This window comes from Haliotis asinina, chromosome 3, assembly GCF_037392515.1.
Source record: "Haliotis asinina isolate JCU_RB_2024 chromosome 3, JCU_Hal_asi_v2, whole genome shotgun sequence".
Lineage (NCBI taxonomy): Eukaryota > Metazoa > Mollusca > Gastropoda > Lepetellida > Haliotidae > Haliotis > Haliotis asinina.
In genome coordinates this window covers 88,709,732-88,723,573 of record NC_090282.1, presented here as the reverse complement: position 1 = coordinate 88,723,573, position 13,842 = coordinate 88,709,732, and the positions used below count along the sequence as shown (strand labels likewise).

The window sequence follows — 13,842 nt, the reverse complement described above, 5'->3', positions numbered from 1 at the left end:
CAATTTCCCAAATATGCTACTCAAGAAAGAAATGCATAGCTGAAAATTGTTACCAGTTTATACACATAAGGTTCAGTAATACAGCGCAGTCATGAACAAAACCTGAATGAACATTAACGGTCCAATGCTGCAGAAACTGCACGTCACAAATGACAAGTGTTCCAAGATCAAGGTCGCAGAGCAGTCAGTATGTTGTGTGGCCACCATTAGTACCAATGGCTGCTTGGCATCGGCGTTCCATAGACTGGGTCAGACTCCGGATGAAGTGCTTGGGAATGAGTTGGTACTCTTCCCCTAAGGCCACAAACAGAGTATGTAACGTCATGACCAATGGCTGAGGGTCATGCTGTCGCACACGACGATCCAATTCGTCAATTTGTCAGGGCCAATCAAGAACCTGAACGTTGTTCAGGGCAAGGAAATCCCTCGTTATTCTTGCTGTATGCGGCCGAGCGTTATCATGCCGAAAGATGACGTTCAGGGGGTTCATGAAAGGAAGGCCTGATGATTTCATCACGGTAACGTCGAGCTGTCAATTTGCCCTGGACCTGAATGTGTTCTGTCCTGCCACTGTATGAGATATCAACTCCGAACCATGGCACTCCCACCCCACCACCAAATCTCTCCACTTCCTGTACACAATTTGCTCCGTAGCGTTCGTTAAGACCTCGAACGTACAAAAGCATTTCTTGGTGTCATACAGTTTTGTGGCCAACAGTATTGTTTTTCTTCTGGGTAGGCCAGGTTAACCTGCATTTCACGTGCATTTCATGTTTGAGAATTTTTGTCCACACGGAAGATTTGACTGGTTGATGAGGTGATCTGCTTTGATATGATCATATCTCGTGTCTCGTGGTTTTCACTGCATTCTGAGAGCTGATGATGTGAGGTAGAGTTGGAGAAGTCACCAGGTTAGTTGCATTTTGCTGTGAAATACTTTATAGTTTAGGTTGTATTACTTCAGTTATGTATAAAATAAAGTTTTAGATAATAAACGTCTGTTATATACAGTTTGCAGTTAGAAGATGTAATTATGTTGCGCAAAAACGAGTTAGGCTGTGCAGTGTGTATGGCTTTCATAGCATTTGTTATTTTCTATATTTTCATCTCATGTGTATGGTTGTCGAGCGTGTATGCTGTGCGCGCTATGGTGATGAGTGTTGATACTATGATATTCTCCTGTGTGTGCTTGTGCTTAGGTTCTTGTGTTTCATGTTGTAGTGACGTATTCTGACGGCAGGCTACCATCGGTTATCTCGCATCTAGGAGCAGCTTCGTCTTCTAGCTGGGTGAGCAGTTATTGCCTGTAAAACCTGAACGTGTTAAATATAGTTTCTGCTATTTATTTTAACCAAAATTGATGAGTTTATGTTTCAAACTCATTGTGGTTTTAATTGTGAAATCATGATAGGAAAGCTATGTTATCAATGCATTTATTTATTTTTTTATCATTTTAATGTGCATATTCATGTGACCATGATGTATGTGTACTCAACTGTCTCCCTTCTTCTCATAAATGGTACAGATGACTCTGTGATATACGTGTATACCCTTGTGACACTTACTTACATATTGTGATCTTTCATATATCCATGCAAAGTTTACAGGGTATTTGCCCTCGGATGTCTGAATAAACATAACGGATTCAGTGCAGCAGTGCAGCCTACAGAGATGTTGATCTGTGGTACTAGCAATTTACAGATTCTGTGATATTGTACTTCATCTGATTTATAGTATGTTTTCGTACATATACCTGTATCTTAACATTGTGATGTTTGTCTATTTTAGGGGTGGTGAAACATAACAGTAATTTAGTAGTTGACAAGATTTGCCAGATTTTGTCCATGTTTGCTTTATAGGTTCACTTTGCCTCTGTAATGTGTAGTTTATGTATGTTCATCTGGTGACATGACTGGATGATTGCATGATGAATCGAGCTTGAGCAGAGATTTTGTTGTAAAGTCCTTCGGTGATCTTTGGTTAGTTAACTCAGTTCCTACTGCCATGTCTTAATTAGTTAAATATCAGCTCCAAACTTGGGTTATATTAACTAAGTACCTCAATACCTAAAACAGTACTTAGTCACTTTAACTAATTCAATGTAGTGTTAACTCCATAGTAACACTTTCTAGTTTAGGTAAGTTACTGCTATAGTAAACTAATTGTTGCTGATGTAGTTAGGCACCCTCTGCTGAATTAATGTTTCACATGATACCAAGTCTGTACAGTTGAGCCCACTTTTAAGTTTTGGTTGTCTCATTTAAGGGGTCGTTTTTAATACCATTCAAATTGGTGAGTGTCCTTTGTGGTTTGTCGGCTGTTTTTTTTTTTATATACCAGTCCTCTAGGCATGGAGGGACTTGGAGGTATCAAGGAGGAGGATCCAGAACAGGTTGATCTAAAAGGGTCAGATGCAGTGCCAGATTTAGAAGGTGATCCATGTCTTACTGGTCTTAGTGACACGTTGAAGCAAATGGGTGCAGTGCCTGTGGTGGATTGCCCTGAACATTTTCAGGATTGGATGGTTTCCTACTTAAAGTCAATAGGGAAATTGCCAGGTGATTATCAGTCTAACCCTGAGGGTGCTGTAGGTGTCAAAGGGTTCAAGCCTGATAGTAAATCAGTGGTTACTTTAAGTCAGACTCCTAAATTGTCATCCTTCTTTGGTGAAGCTGATAAAGGTGAAGCATCTTACGATCTGTGGCGCTATGAGGTAGAGTGTCTCTTGGTTGAGAGTGCTTATCCTAAGAATGTCATATTTGAGGCAGTGCACCGTTCTCTGAAGGGAAAAGCTGGTAAGGTAGCTTCACTTCAAGGTCCACAGTCTACCATTGATTCATTGTTAGCTAAACTTGCAAGTGTTTATGGTAGTTGTGAGGAAAGTGAATCCCTAATGGCAAGATTCTATAGTACTAAACAGATGGCAGAAGAGGATGTCTCGTCTTGGGGTTGCAGGCTTGAAGACCTATATGCTAAGGCTATACAGAGTAGCAAGTCATCACCTAGCAAAACTAATCAAGCTCTTAGAAGTGTTTTCTGGCAGGGTCTAAAACCAAGTTTGAAGGATGTGTCTGGTCACAAGTATGATACTATTGAGGACTTTGATGAGTTGCGTGTAGCAATTAGGAGGATTGAATTTGAGTTGAATCAGAGGAAACCCCAAGAATGTCCTAAGAAGCCAATCCCCTCTAAAATGGCTTCTAATTCTTCAGACAGAGATTACCAGGAGCTGAAAGGCATGGTTCAACAATTAACATCAGATTTTGGTGCCATTAAAAAGCAACTAGCTAGCATTCCCTCAGTAGCTCAGAATCCGTCTCCTTCCAGAGTTAGAGGAACAGGCATATCTAATCGAGGCTCATTCCCTCGTCCAGGCAGATCTAATTTCTCTCTGCTTCTGCTTCTGCATCCAATTATGTTGAGTGTTTAAGCATGTCCCCGGAGTTAGCTGACATTGATGACGCAAGTCAGAATCTGAAGAACATGTCACCAAGGGATTGGAGACGGGAACAGTTCCATGATCCAACCCTGGCAGATGTCATCAAGTGGATCAGAACAGGACGGAAGTCAAGGCATGAATATATGCAGTCTAGTGAATTTACAGCCCTATCTCGCAGTTTTGACAATCTGAAACTCAAGCAAGGTGTGTTATACAGAATAACTACTACAAATGATGAGCTTACAGAACAGCTGGTAATACCTTATCATCTCCGTCCACACGTTCTCAGAAGTCTTCATGATAACATGGGTCATTTAGGACGTGACAGAACGATGGCTTTGGTGAGAGAGAGGTTCTTTTGGCCTGGAATGACCAGCCAAGTTGAAAAGTGGGTCAAGGATTGTCAGAGATGTTTACGTCGAAAGTCAGCAACTAATACAAGAGCTCCTTTAGTTAACATTGAAACCACCTATCCACTGGAACTAGTTGCTATGGATTTTCTCACGTTGGAACCTTCAAAGGGAAACTATCAGCACGTCCTTGTGATCACTGATCACTTCACTAAATATTCCCAAGCCATTCCCATTAGAAATATGACTGCTCGTACAACAGCGGAAGCATTTCTGAACCATTTTGTGGTACACTATGGTCTACCAGCACGAATCCATTCGGATCAAGGTGCCAACTTTGAAAGTCGTTTGATAGAAGAACTTTGTGCTATTACCGGAATGAAGAAGTCAAGAACAACACCATATCATCCCATAGGCAATGGTCAAACTGAGCGTTTCAACAGAACACTTTTGAACATGCTGGGTACTCTTCAACCTGAACCAAAGAAGGATTGGAAAATCCACGTGTCTCCTCTAGTTCATGCATACTATTGTACCAAGCATGAAACTACTGGGTATTCTCCATTCTATTTGATGTTCGGACGTCATCCCCGATTGCCTATAGACCTTGCATTTGGGATTGACAGGGGGCACACGAACCAGTCACTGCAATCCTATACAAAGTCTCTTCGTGGCAGACTGAAAAAGTCCTATGAAATAGCTCGTAATACCACTCAAACGTCTAAAGGAAAACAGAAACAGCACTATGATCAAAGAGCAAGGGGAGCAGCTGTACATATTGGTGATAGAGTGCTAGTGAGAGCTCTTGCATTTGACGGTAAGCATAAGCTAGCGGACCGATGGGAAGAGGATGCTTATATTGTCAGAGACCACCCAAACCCTACTATACCGGTATTTGTTGTGGAACCTGAGGGTGGAAAGGGTCGGATAAGAACTTTGCATCGTAATCACCTTCTTCCCATTGGCAGTGTGGACGCAGGACCACTCAGACCACAACCAAAACCGCGGAAAAGAAGCCGGCCTCAAACTGTTCCGACCAGCCTGACTAATCTGCAACAACAGGATGATGAAGATGAAGTCATTTTGTCTGTTACACGCACTGATACTCTCACAGGTAACATGAATGGTTTTGAAGTTGAACAGATGACAACAAAGAAACAGGATGAAGGTAGTTTATTCCATGTTGATGACGTTGTGCTCGAGCAAGGCGGAAACCTGCATGGCAAACTGGTGGCGAGTTTATAATGTCACAAGCAGGTCGACCACCAGATTGGTTGGAGAAAGCAAGGTTTTTGGAACATCTTGCAACCAGTGGAACATACTACACATTACCCTCAAAAGTATCAGATGTTCTTTTGTCGGTTGTCAAGGATAATTGAGTGATGACGATGACGTCATTACTTGATAGGAGGGTAGTGTGTAGCAGTGATATTTTCATGCTTTTCATAAATCAGTTTGGTTTGTTTGCTGTGAACTATTTTATAACTATCTTATATAAATTGGTGTTACAGTGTTTTATTCTTTACAAAGAAAATAGGAAGAAAAATATTATATAAGTCATAAAAAGGTCACTAAAAATATGGAAGGTTGGTTCTAAAGTTTGTGGTTTTATGCATATGTCAATCATACTGACATTTAGTACGGTATGGAAAGTATTCCAGATGCATTTTATTCTTCTGAAAAGTTTCTATTGCATTTGTGGTTCAGAAAAGTGCTGGATCAAGAGTATTGTCTCACTTTGGAATATTGTGTATCACATGACCCTAGTTTATAGCTCCCAATTGGCTAATTTTAAAAATTCCCATAATTCCTATGCACCAATCCGGGTACTCATCTAACAATACTTCAATATAGCACAGTACAACAACAAGGAACAAGGTCCCCCAGGCATACAGCTGTAGTTTTCATCAGACAGGTCAGTTTGATACTTTAACATGATGCTAAGTTCAAGTGCATTGGATTTTTTAATAACTTCATTAATTTAATTACATTATAAATGTTATTTGGTAATTTGTAACATATGGTAATGTTGTAAACTAGACAAAGGTGATAACTTATGTTTAAACCCAAAGTTCATGTCGTATTGTATTATAGCTCAGGTGTAAAATCAAACAGTATTGCAAGTATTGTTTCATTTTTCTACAACCATGGTTCACGGTTGTTTAGATGTATATGTGCAATAGGTTTATTGTTTGTTTTGTGAGTGGAGAGCAGAGATATAGATGAAAGCGTTTTATTATATTTCTGAATGATTGGTATCTGCTTCCATTGTCTTCAGCTTTCCCTGAGTTTATGCATGCAATGGGTTTCTTTGCATTGTATGAATGGAGATCATCAAACAGGATTGTGAATGTGATGTCACAATGATAAATGATGTTTGCACTTGGCAGGTCACATGTGAACACATGGTCCAGATTATCAAGATCACATACTAGGCTGTATTCCACAAATGGGTAAGATGTATTCTCATTTGTCCACATATGTCTATTTGTTATGTACAGTTTTCTAGTATCTACGAAGGGTTATCAAATATTTATCTGACTGTATGTTTTTATAGTTGTGAACTTTATTGCCTAGCAATATATGTGTACATATTGCTAAGTTTAACAGTTTCTTGGGCAAACTAAGTTACTGGACCATGAATTATTTCCCTTGGTGGTACAACCAATGTGTCATGTAATTATTTCACTTGCTCAGTTCTGTTGAATAACTTCATTGTTGGATTACAGCATTTATTGTGGTAAACTGCTTGTGCTGCCTATGCTAAACATCATGTATTGTACAAATTTTAATAAGAATGTTACGTCATTCCAGGGCTTACGATTACCAATATGAACTGAATAAACCACCCCTCACTCCCCTACAGCGAGTCATGTGATTCTTGGCGCTTTATCCCAGCTGTAACATTAATTATAAGACACATCAGCGTGGGAGGATACTTGTACTTCACTTACAAGGGGTGCTGTCAGTATAAAAGTTATTTGCCAACAGTATCTAAAGTTGAAGCTTAATTAATTAAATATTGAATGTTACTATTATCAAATTCAGAGAGTGATATTACCCAGAGCTTTAGTTTAGTTCTCTGTTTTTAAATTTGTATGCATAATGACCTTGGTCCGACGCAGAAGAAGATGAATTAATTCAGTCTGACTTTGCCACACACACACGCTGGTCACTTACCGCTGACCATATCAGACCATATCAGTCTGTTACACATGAGCCACACGGCGCGTCCCTGGATATCCCCAGCACAATCTGATAAACCGTCGGATACGCCAATACAGTAAGACATGAATGATGAAGAGGATGAGTCCTCCTGGCATAATCTCACACAATTTGTATCAATGCAACTTTAAGTGCCTATTGGTATACCACGGAAAATACATTTAGAAGGAAATTAGATACCACATCCAAGTATTTACCACAACAGGTTGACACACAAAGCAGAGTGATTCGCCTACAGACGGTCCAGAATAGACTGATACATCTATTGACATGCATGAACAGATTGATACACCAACAGACATACATGAACACGCTGATGTGTCTGTAGTCATACCGGTACAGACTGAATCGTCTATAGACATACCAGTACTGAGGCACCTATTGACATGCATGAAAACGCCTATACATTTGCAGGCATACCAGGAGACTGATACACCTAATTTCATACCATAGCAGACTGATACAACTGTAGACATACCACTCCAGTCTGAGGCGGCTACAGACTCATTAGCAAACTGTTATGGGCATCTCTATACGTTATAAGTGATGATCCTGACGTAGCTACAGACGACACATCTCTATACGTTATAAGTGATGATCCTGACGTAGCTACAGACGTCACATCTCTATACGGTAGCTGCAGACGACGCATCTCTATACGTTATAAGTGATGATCCTGACGTAGCTACAGACGACACATCTCTATACGTTATAAGTGACGATCCTGACGTTGCTACAAACGTCACATCTCTACGTTATAAGTGATGATCCTGACGTAGCTACAGACGACGCATCTCTATACGTTAGATAGATAGATAGATAATTTTTATTTCCTCCAGTTGGATGAAGATTACAGTGTGCAGTTATGATATATTTTACGTTAAATGATTATGATGAATGGGTGTTTCAGTCAGGATTGTTCACGTACATACACGTGTTTTAACAAGTGTCGCCATTTCTTATAAAACGGCTTACAATAATTATTACGTTTGCCCACACATCCCTCTCTAGTTCCATAATACATTCTATTGGACATCCACCGAGTAGAAATGCAAGAATAACATCGTCATCTTGATCCCAGATCTTAATAAAAGTATCTACATCTAAAATATCACATATAGAGTTCATTTCTGTCATTCATATTAATTGTACATGACATAAACACGTGCTTTACAATATCGTTGGCGACAGTTTTACAATAACATTCTCTTGAAACTATTTCAGCTGATCCATAGAATACAAGTCTTGCAATGTCAGTGAACTGGTCATTCTTCTCTGTGGCTAGCATCCAGAGATAATGTTCCTTACTGGATTTTATATTAACATATCTTGACAGACTTAGTCTGGAGTTAAGATGGACATAGAATAGATTGTCTCTATGAGATTTAATGGCATCATTCACGGCCCTGGACCAGTTTCCTTATTAATAAGTTGACTATTATTGATATAGTTTGCTAGTATATCGTTTAGGTTATACTTATGTACAAGTTGCAGCATATTATATATCGGGGATTTTCTACTACATACGTTGCATGTAGAGCTATCCGAACACATGGATTGGCCAAGGCGAACTAGAAACATTACTATAAAAACATAGTTATACTTTGCATTACATAACCTTCCTAACAGGTAGAATGCTCTTTTGTCTATGTAGCACTGTAGTGGCATAATCCCAATGGCATCCAGTACAACAATACTGGGAGCGCGTTTGTGTAATCCCTGAACGTTTTTACAAAATTGTCGTTGTACAACTTCGAGCATTTCATGCTCTTTAAGAGAAAGTTTGCCCCATACGTTGCATCCATACAGGCCACATGCTAAGATCACCCTTTCCCAGATACGTGCTGCAGATATAGGGTTAAGACTACCAAAATACAAGCCATTTTTATGGTTAGTGTTCATGAGCACTCGTAGCTTTTCACATGCAGATTTAGTACGTTCAAGTGATGATTTGCCTGTACTTATATATACACCTGCATATTTAATAGATTTTTTGTGTGGAACATGCACATCACTAATTGATACATTATTGGTTTTAACGTTATCGTTTAGGCATTCAAAGTGTAGAACCGCACTCTTGCAGACATTGTATTTTAGCTGCCACATATGAGCATAATTTTCAGCGACACTGAGGAGATTTTGCAGGCCTTTGGTAGAGGAACTCATCAAAGTAGTGTCGTCAGCAAGAAGTATTCCAGGGCATTTGCCCCATGGCAGGGTTAAACCTGAGTCTGAATTCCCGAGTTCGTATAGGAGATCATTAATGAATAATGTGAAGAGCCAGGATGACATTACTCTACTTTGACCTACTCCTTGATTCACGGGGAATACATCCGATTTAAATCCCTCAAAGCATACACATGATTTCATGGAGCTATAGGAGAGTCTTAGTATTCTCCATAGTTTACCCGTAATTCCAATATCATACAGTTTAATAAATAACCCATCAAGCCATACCCGATCAAATGCCTTTTCGTTATCTAAGAAGGCACAATATACAGGCGACATCCTTTTGTTATAATATGCAATATTTTCTGTTAACGTAAGTACGGCCGTTTCAGCACCGTAGTGACGCCTAAACCCAAATTGCAGAGGATGGGGGAATTCTGTCTTAGAATCTATCCAGGACTCTATTCTGTTAAGGAGAAGTCTTTCAAAGAGTTTACTTAATACAGACGTCATAGTTATTCCCCTATAATTGGCGGGGTCATGTTTTGGTTTACCGTGGCCCTTAAGTGTATTGGAAGAATTTGTCCTAAAGAAAATGATTTAGGGATGTATTCTTTAAGTCGTTTTACTGTATAATGGATTTCGTCTTCAGTGAATGGACATTGTAGAGGCGACCCGGCGTCGTTCTGTATATCATCTGTTGCTACAATATTTAAAATTCGATCTTTCACATTCTGGGCATGTACATAGTCACATTTTACATCCGGGCAAGGAGTAGCTAGTGAATGCAAGTAGCGTCCAAACAGACTGCAAATATCCTTCCCCTTGTAACAAGTTTGAGATTCATAGGTAAGTTTTTCAGTATTACCCTTGTAGCGTTTGTATCGTTTTGTAATTTTAAAAACTTCTTTAACATCTACTTCTGATGCTTCGTAGATTTCATCAAATCTGTTTTTAGATGACTGCCGTTTTGCATGGCGATGTTTTTTACGAAAGAGCCGTTTACTTTCCTTATATTTTGCATACGCAGCATCGTTTTTGTCTCTCACTTTCCCATTTGTAACCCACTGACGTCAACAATTTCGCATTTCTTCATGCAGATTATTAAGACCATTTTCCTTCCAGTAAGGTTTAAGATAGGGTCTAAAGCGTGTGGAAGGGATACTACATGCAGCAGAAGCATGTAAGGAGCCTGTGATATAGTCACAATAGTACTCTATGTAGTCCTCATTGTTCTCGAAATGAGTAGTGTTAATTTCAGTGTCACGAAAGTAGTTTTCTGTTTCGTATCGATACAACATTAGGTCAGTCTCGCTTGCCTTAGTCCAATTTAAGTTCTCTCCATGACAGTACCCAACATGAGCTGGAAGAAGCATACAGACAAGTATTGGTAGGTGGTCTGAAATGTTATATGGAATGCTAGTGTCAATGACATATCCAGTAATACTGCTTAGTGAGTCAATATCTATAAACACATAGTCAATTAATGTTTTTACTTTGTTACATTTACTGTGGAAGGTGTATTTGGACTCATCAAGTGGAACCACAGAGTAGAGGTGGCGTTCAGTAAGCAGTCGTAATAAACACCTAGCCCTGGGTTTCATATTAATACCATGACTGATATCAGTATTAAAGTCCCCTAGAAGATAGGTTGGGTATTCTTGAGACAGAATATCATAAAGTTCCATAACATAGTACAGTTGTTCATAGTACACACTGTCTAGAACCTTAGTTGAGGGCAGTCTTGTCCCAAGTATGTACACATGACTGGTACAAATGTGCAGTTTGATACACAGTATGTGGCAGTTGTAGTGGGTGTCGATAAGGGTCACTTTACACCAGTCGCCTTTTCGTACAAATATGGCTATACCTCCATAACCTCGCTGGTGTTGGTTTAAGTCACAACTGGTTTTAGAATACACATTAAAGTTGTCGTGTAGAGTTTCCATAGACTGTGATGTTTCCATGTCAAGCCAGTGCTCTGTAACCAGCATGACGTCACATATGCCTAGTTTGTTGCAGAGCTCAGGCGTTCCATGTTTTATACCACGAATGTTCCATGTCGCTAGGTTAAGTAGGGTCATCAGTGTACATACATTGATGGTCAGAGTTGCAAGATGAGCCATCATGGTCAATACTCACTCTCGCCGCTGTGTTTAGCATTAGAGTACCATGTATTCCGGGGAACCCTTTCTCTGCAGTTCACGTTCTCTGGCCAGAATGTGTTGTCATCCAATATTATCTTGGCACACTGTACAGGGACTTCAATACGAATGGAGTAGTATAGGGAATAGGGGTTCTGGACCACTTTCAAGAAATGTCTCTACAAAGCCTTATTTAGTAAATAAGGCTTTGGTTGGGTCATTAGCTCTTGCTACTATTACCCCTACTACAAAAAAGTTGGCGGTAATTACTATGCCTACTTTGTGTTGGTAGGAGGTAACACTGTGCCGTACGGTACGATCAATAATTCTTCTCTTACAAATCCCCTACCCGGCCCACCCCTCAAGTAGTACAAGTTAGGTTCGTCGGCTTTCATATCCACTTTATCTATGTTGTAAGTTTTGACTGACCATATAGGATCGGTGGCTCGCTTACGGTTATCGCCCTCGTGTTCCCCCAGCTGGTATAGATACCTCACTAGGGCCCTATCTGGTATCTGTTTCTCCTTCCCACGCAATGGAGCGGCCGACTCTGCAACTATTGATTTTAGTTTGATAGCGTCTGCCGGTTTCTTACCGGTGAGACGGGTGACTTCATGGTTGATTGCCGACACCACCTTGGGTAACCTCGTGACCCATTCAGTCGATCGTTTTCCAGGGGTGGCCATCTCCCTAGCATACTGATAGCCGAACAAGCGCTCAGCCAAAGTCCTATTAAATCTCTCAACTATGGCTTGGCTGCGATGGGCTCCGGCCGTGCCACGCCTGACCTTTGTATCGTGTTTGGCTAGCAGTTGTGACACGGCACCCATGAACTCCCGTCCGGGGTCAACTTGCAGCTCTGTTGGCCACGTCAGCGGGCTGCGTTTGTATATGCGTTCGAATCCTCTGGCTACCTGGGCCGAATCTTTCGTGGTCAAGGGTTCGGCTTCCTTGTAACGACTGGCTACGTCCACTACGGTTAAGGCATACTTGTACCTCTTGTCGTGGGGTAGGAACAGTAGGTCTGCCTGGTGAACGCTATTAGCTATGTTAATACCGAACCTCCTTCTAGGCACGTAGCGTGGTGCCGGCAAATAGATCTGCCACAGGGCTTGTTTTTCAAGCCACGCTTTGGCTTCCTCCGGGGGTACTCGCGCTATTTTAGCTAGCTTATCTACTGCGCTAGCTCCTTTCCAGTACCCACGCGGGCTGTAGTAAATAGCCTCAAATTTTTTCATGTCCATATGCATATGTGTTTATCCCATCAATAGCTATCCAACGTTTCGTGTCCATAGGCGACAGGGACGTCTTGTTTATAGTCAGTCCGTATATCTTATGTCCATCACTTCTAAGTGTGTTCATTTTATGCCTAAAGGTACGGGTCTTGAACAGGGCTTCCTTGAATCTGGCGTGTTTGATGTGTTGTTTCACCACATACTTCTTAACTCCCTTAGCCTTCCGGATCTCACTATTGTCGGCTTTCAGTATGGAGTACATCTTAGGTCTCAAACCTATGTACTCGGCTATGGGCGTGCCAGCACACTCGTCCTTCATCTTACCTAGGACCTTTTTATTTACCGTACTGTGTATGGCATGGGTCTTAGGGTAATCGCTGGTGTCGTATAAATCGAGGTGTTTTTTCATGTCCTCGTACACGTCCTCGGTTCGAATCTCCATCAGCAGGGAATCCGTGTCAGTGTACAGCACTTCACACCTGTCGCCGTACTGTTTCTTGAGCTCGTTGTAGTAAAAGTCGTACATCAGGTGTTTGGATAAATCGAGGATGCTCATCCCCACGTAAACAGGCCGGTTGAATTTTATGTGACTTTTCTTCATGTGTAGGGCAACCAGGTTGTCTGTGAATATCTTACTACGGTTGAATGCCGGACTGGCTATCAATCTCCTGAGCTTGTCTTCCTCACTCGACCGAACCAGCTTCACGGTCACGCGTTTCCTCAGGTTCTCCATAGTCTTACCAAACACCGAGTTGTTCATGAGCTTGTAGAGATTTTTCTCAAAATCACTGGTGGCTTTTTTTCGTAGGTCTGTGTTCATTCTGATGTAGGGCTCCATCCATGGACTCTGGTCGAACATGAGCACCCTGTGTATTTTGGTCAGCCTCATACCCAACGACAGGTACAGCTGTAGGTTGCGATAGTGAACGATGTACTTGGTCTTATTCATTAAGTTAGGCACGAGTTTTTCAACGTCTGTCACACGACCACCTGACAAGTTATGTTGGTACTCAGACATCCAGTCTGGGTTAACCCTCATACGTTCGGGGGCCAGGGGGTAGCTGTTGTGCGATGTGTGTAATTCCTTGGGATACTCTAAGTCAACCTCGAGGATATAACCTTTGTTCGAATCTGGTGCAATCCCCATAACATCAACGTGGGGTACCCATTCGAATCCCCCTGTAGGTAGATACTGACTCATGGCCCAGCCGTACAGGTTGTTTGCGTCGAGGTAGAGAATGTGATTGGTTGGTTTGTTAGGATCGTAACCTTTCACGTAT

General features: G+C 41.1%; 1 protein-coding gene across 1 annotated transcript; it reads left to right on the top strand.

Annotated features, from left to right (window-relative positions):
* Nucleotides 1-2,350: 2,350 nt before the first annotated feature.
* LOC137279133 (zinc finger CCHC domain-containing protein 12-like) lies at nt 2,351-3,430 on the top strand. The gene has a single exon (XM_067811609.1). The coding sequence runs from the start codon at nt 2,351-2,353 to the stop codon at nt 3,428-3,430; it is 1,080 nt and encodes a 359-aa protein (XP_067667710.1).
* Nucleotides 3,431-13,842: the final 10,412 nt, after the last annotated feature.

Bases quoted from the DNA above. Each gene is read 5' to 3' on its own strand.
- LOC137279133 (XM_067811609.1), top strand. From the start codon at position 2,351: ATGGAGGGACTTGGAGGTATCAAGGAGGAGGATCCAGAACAGGTTGAT.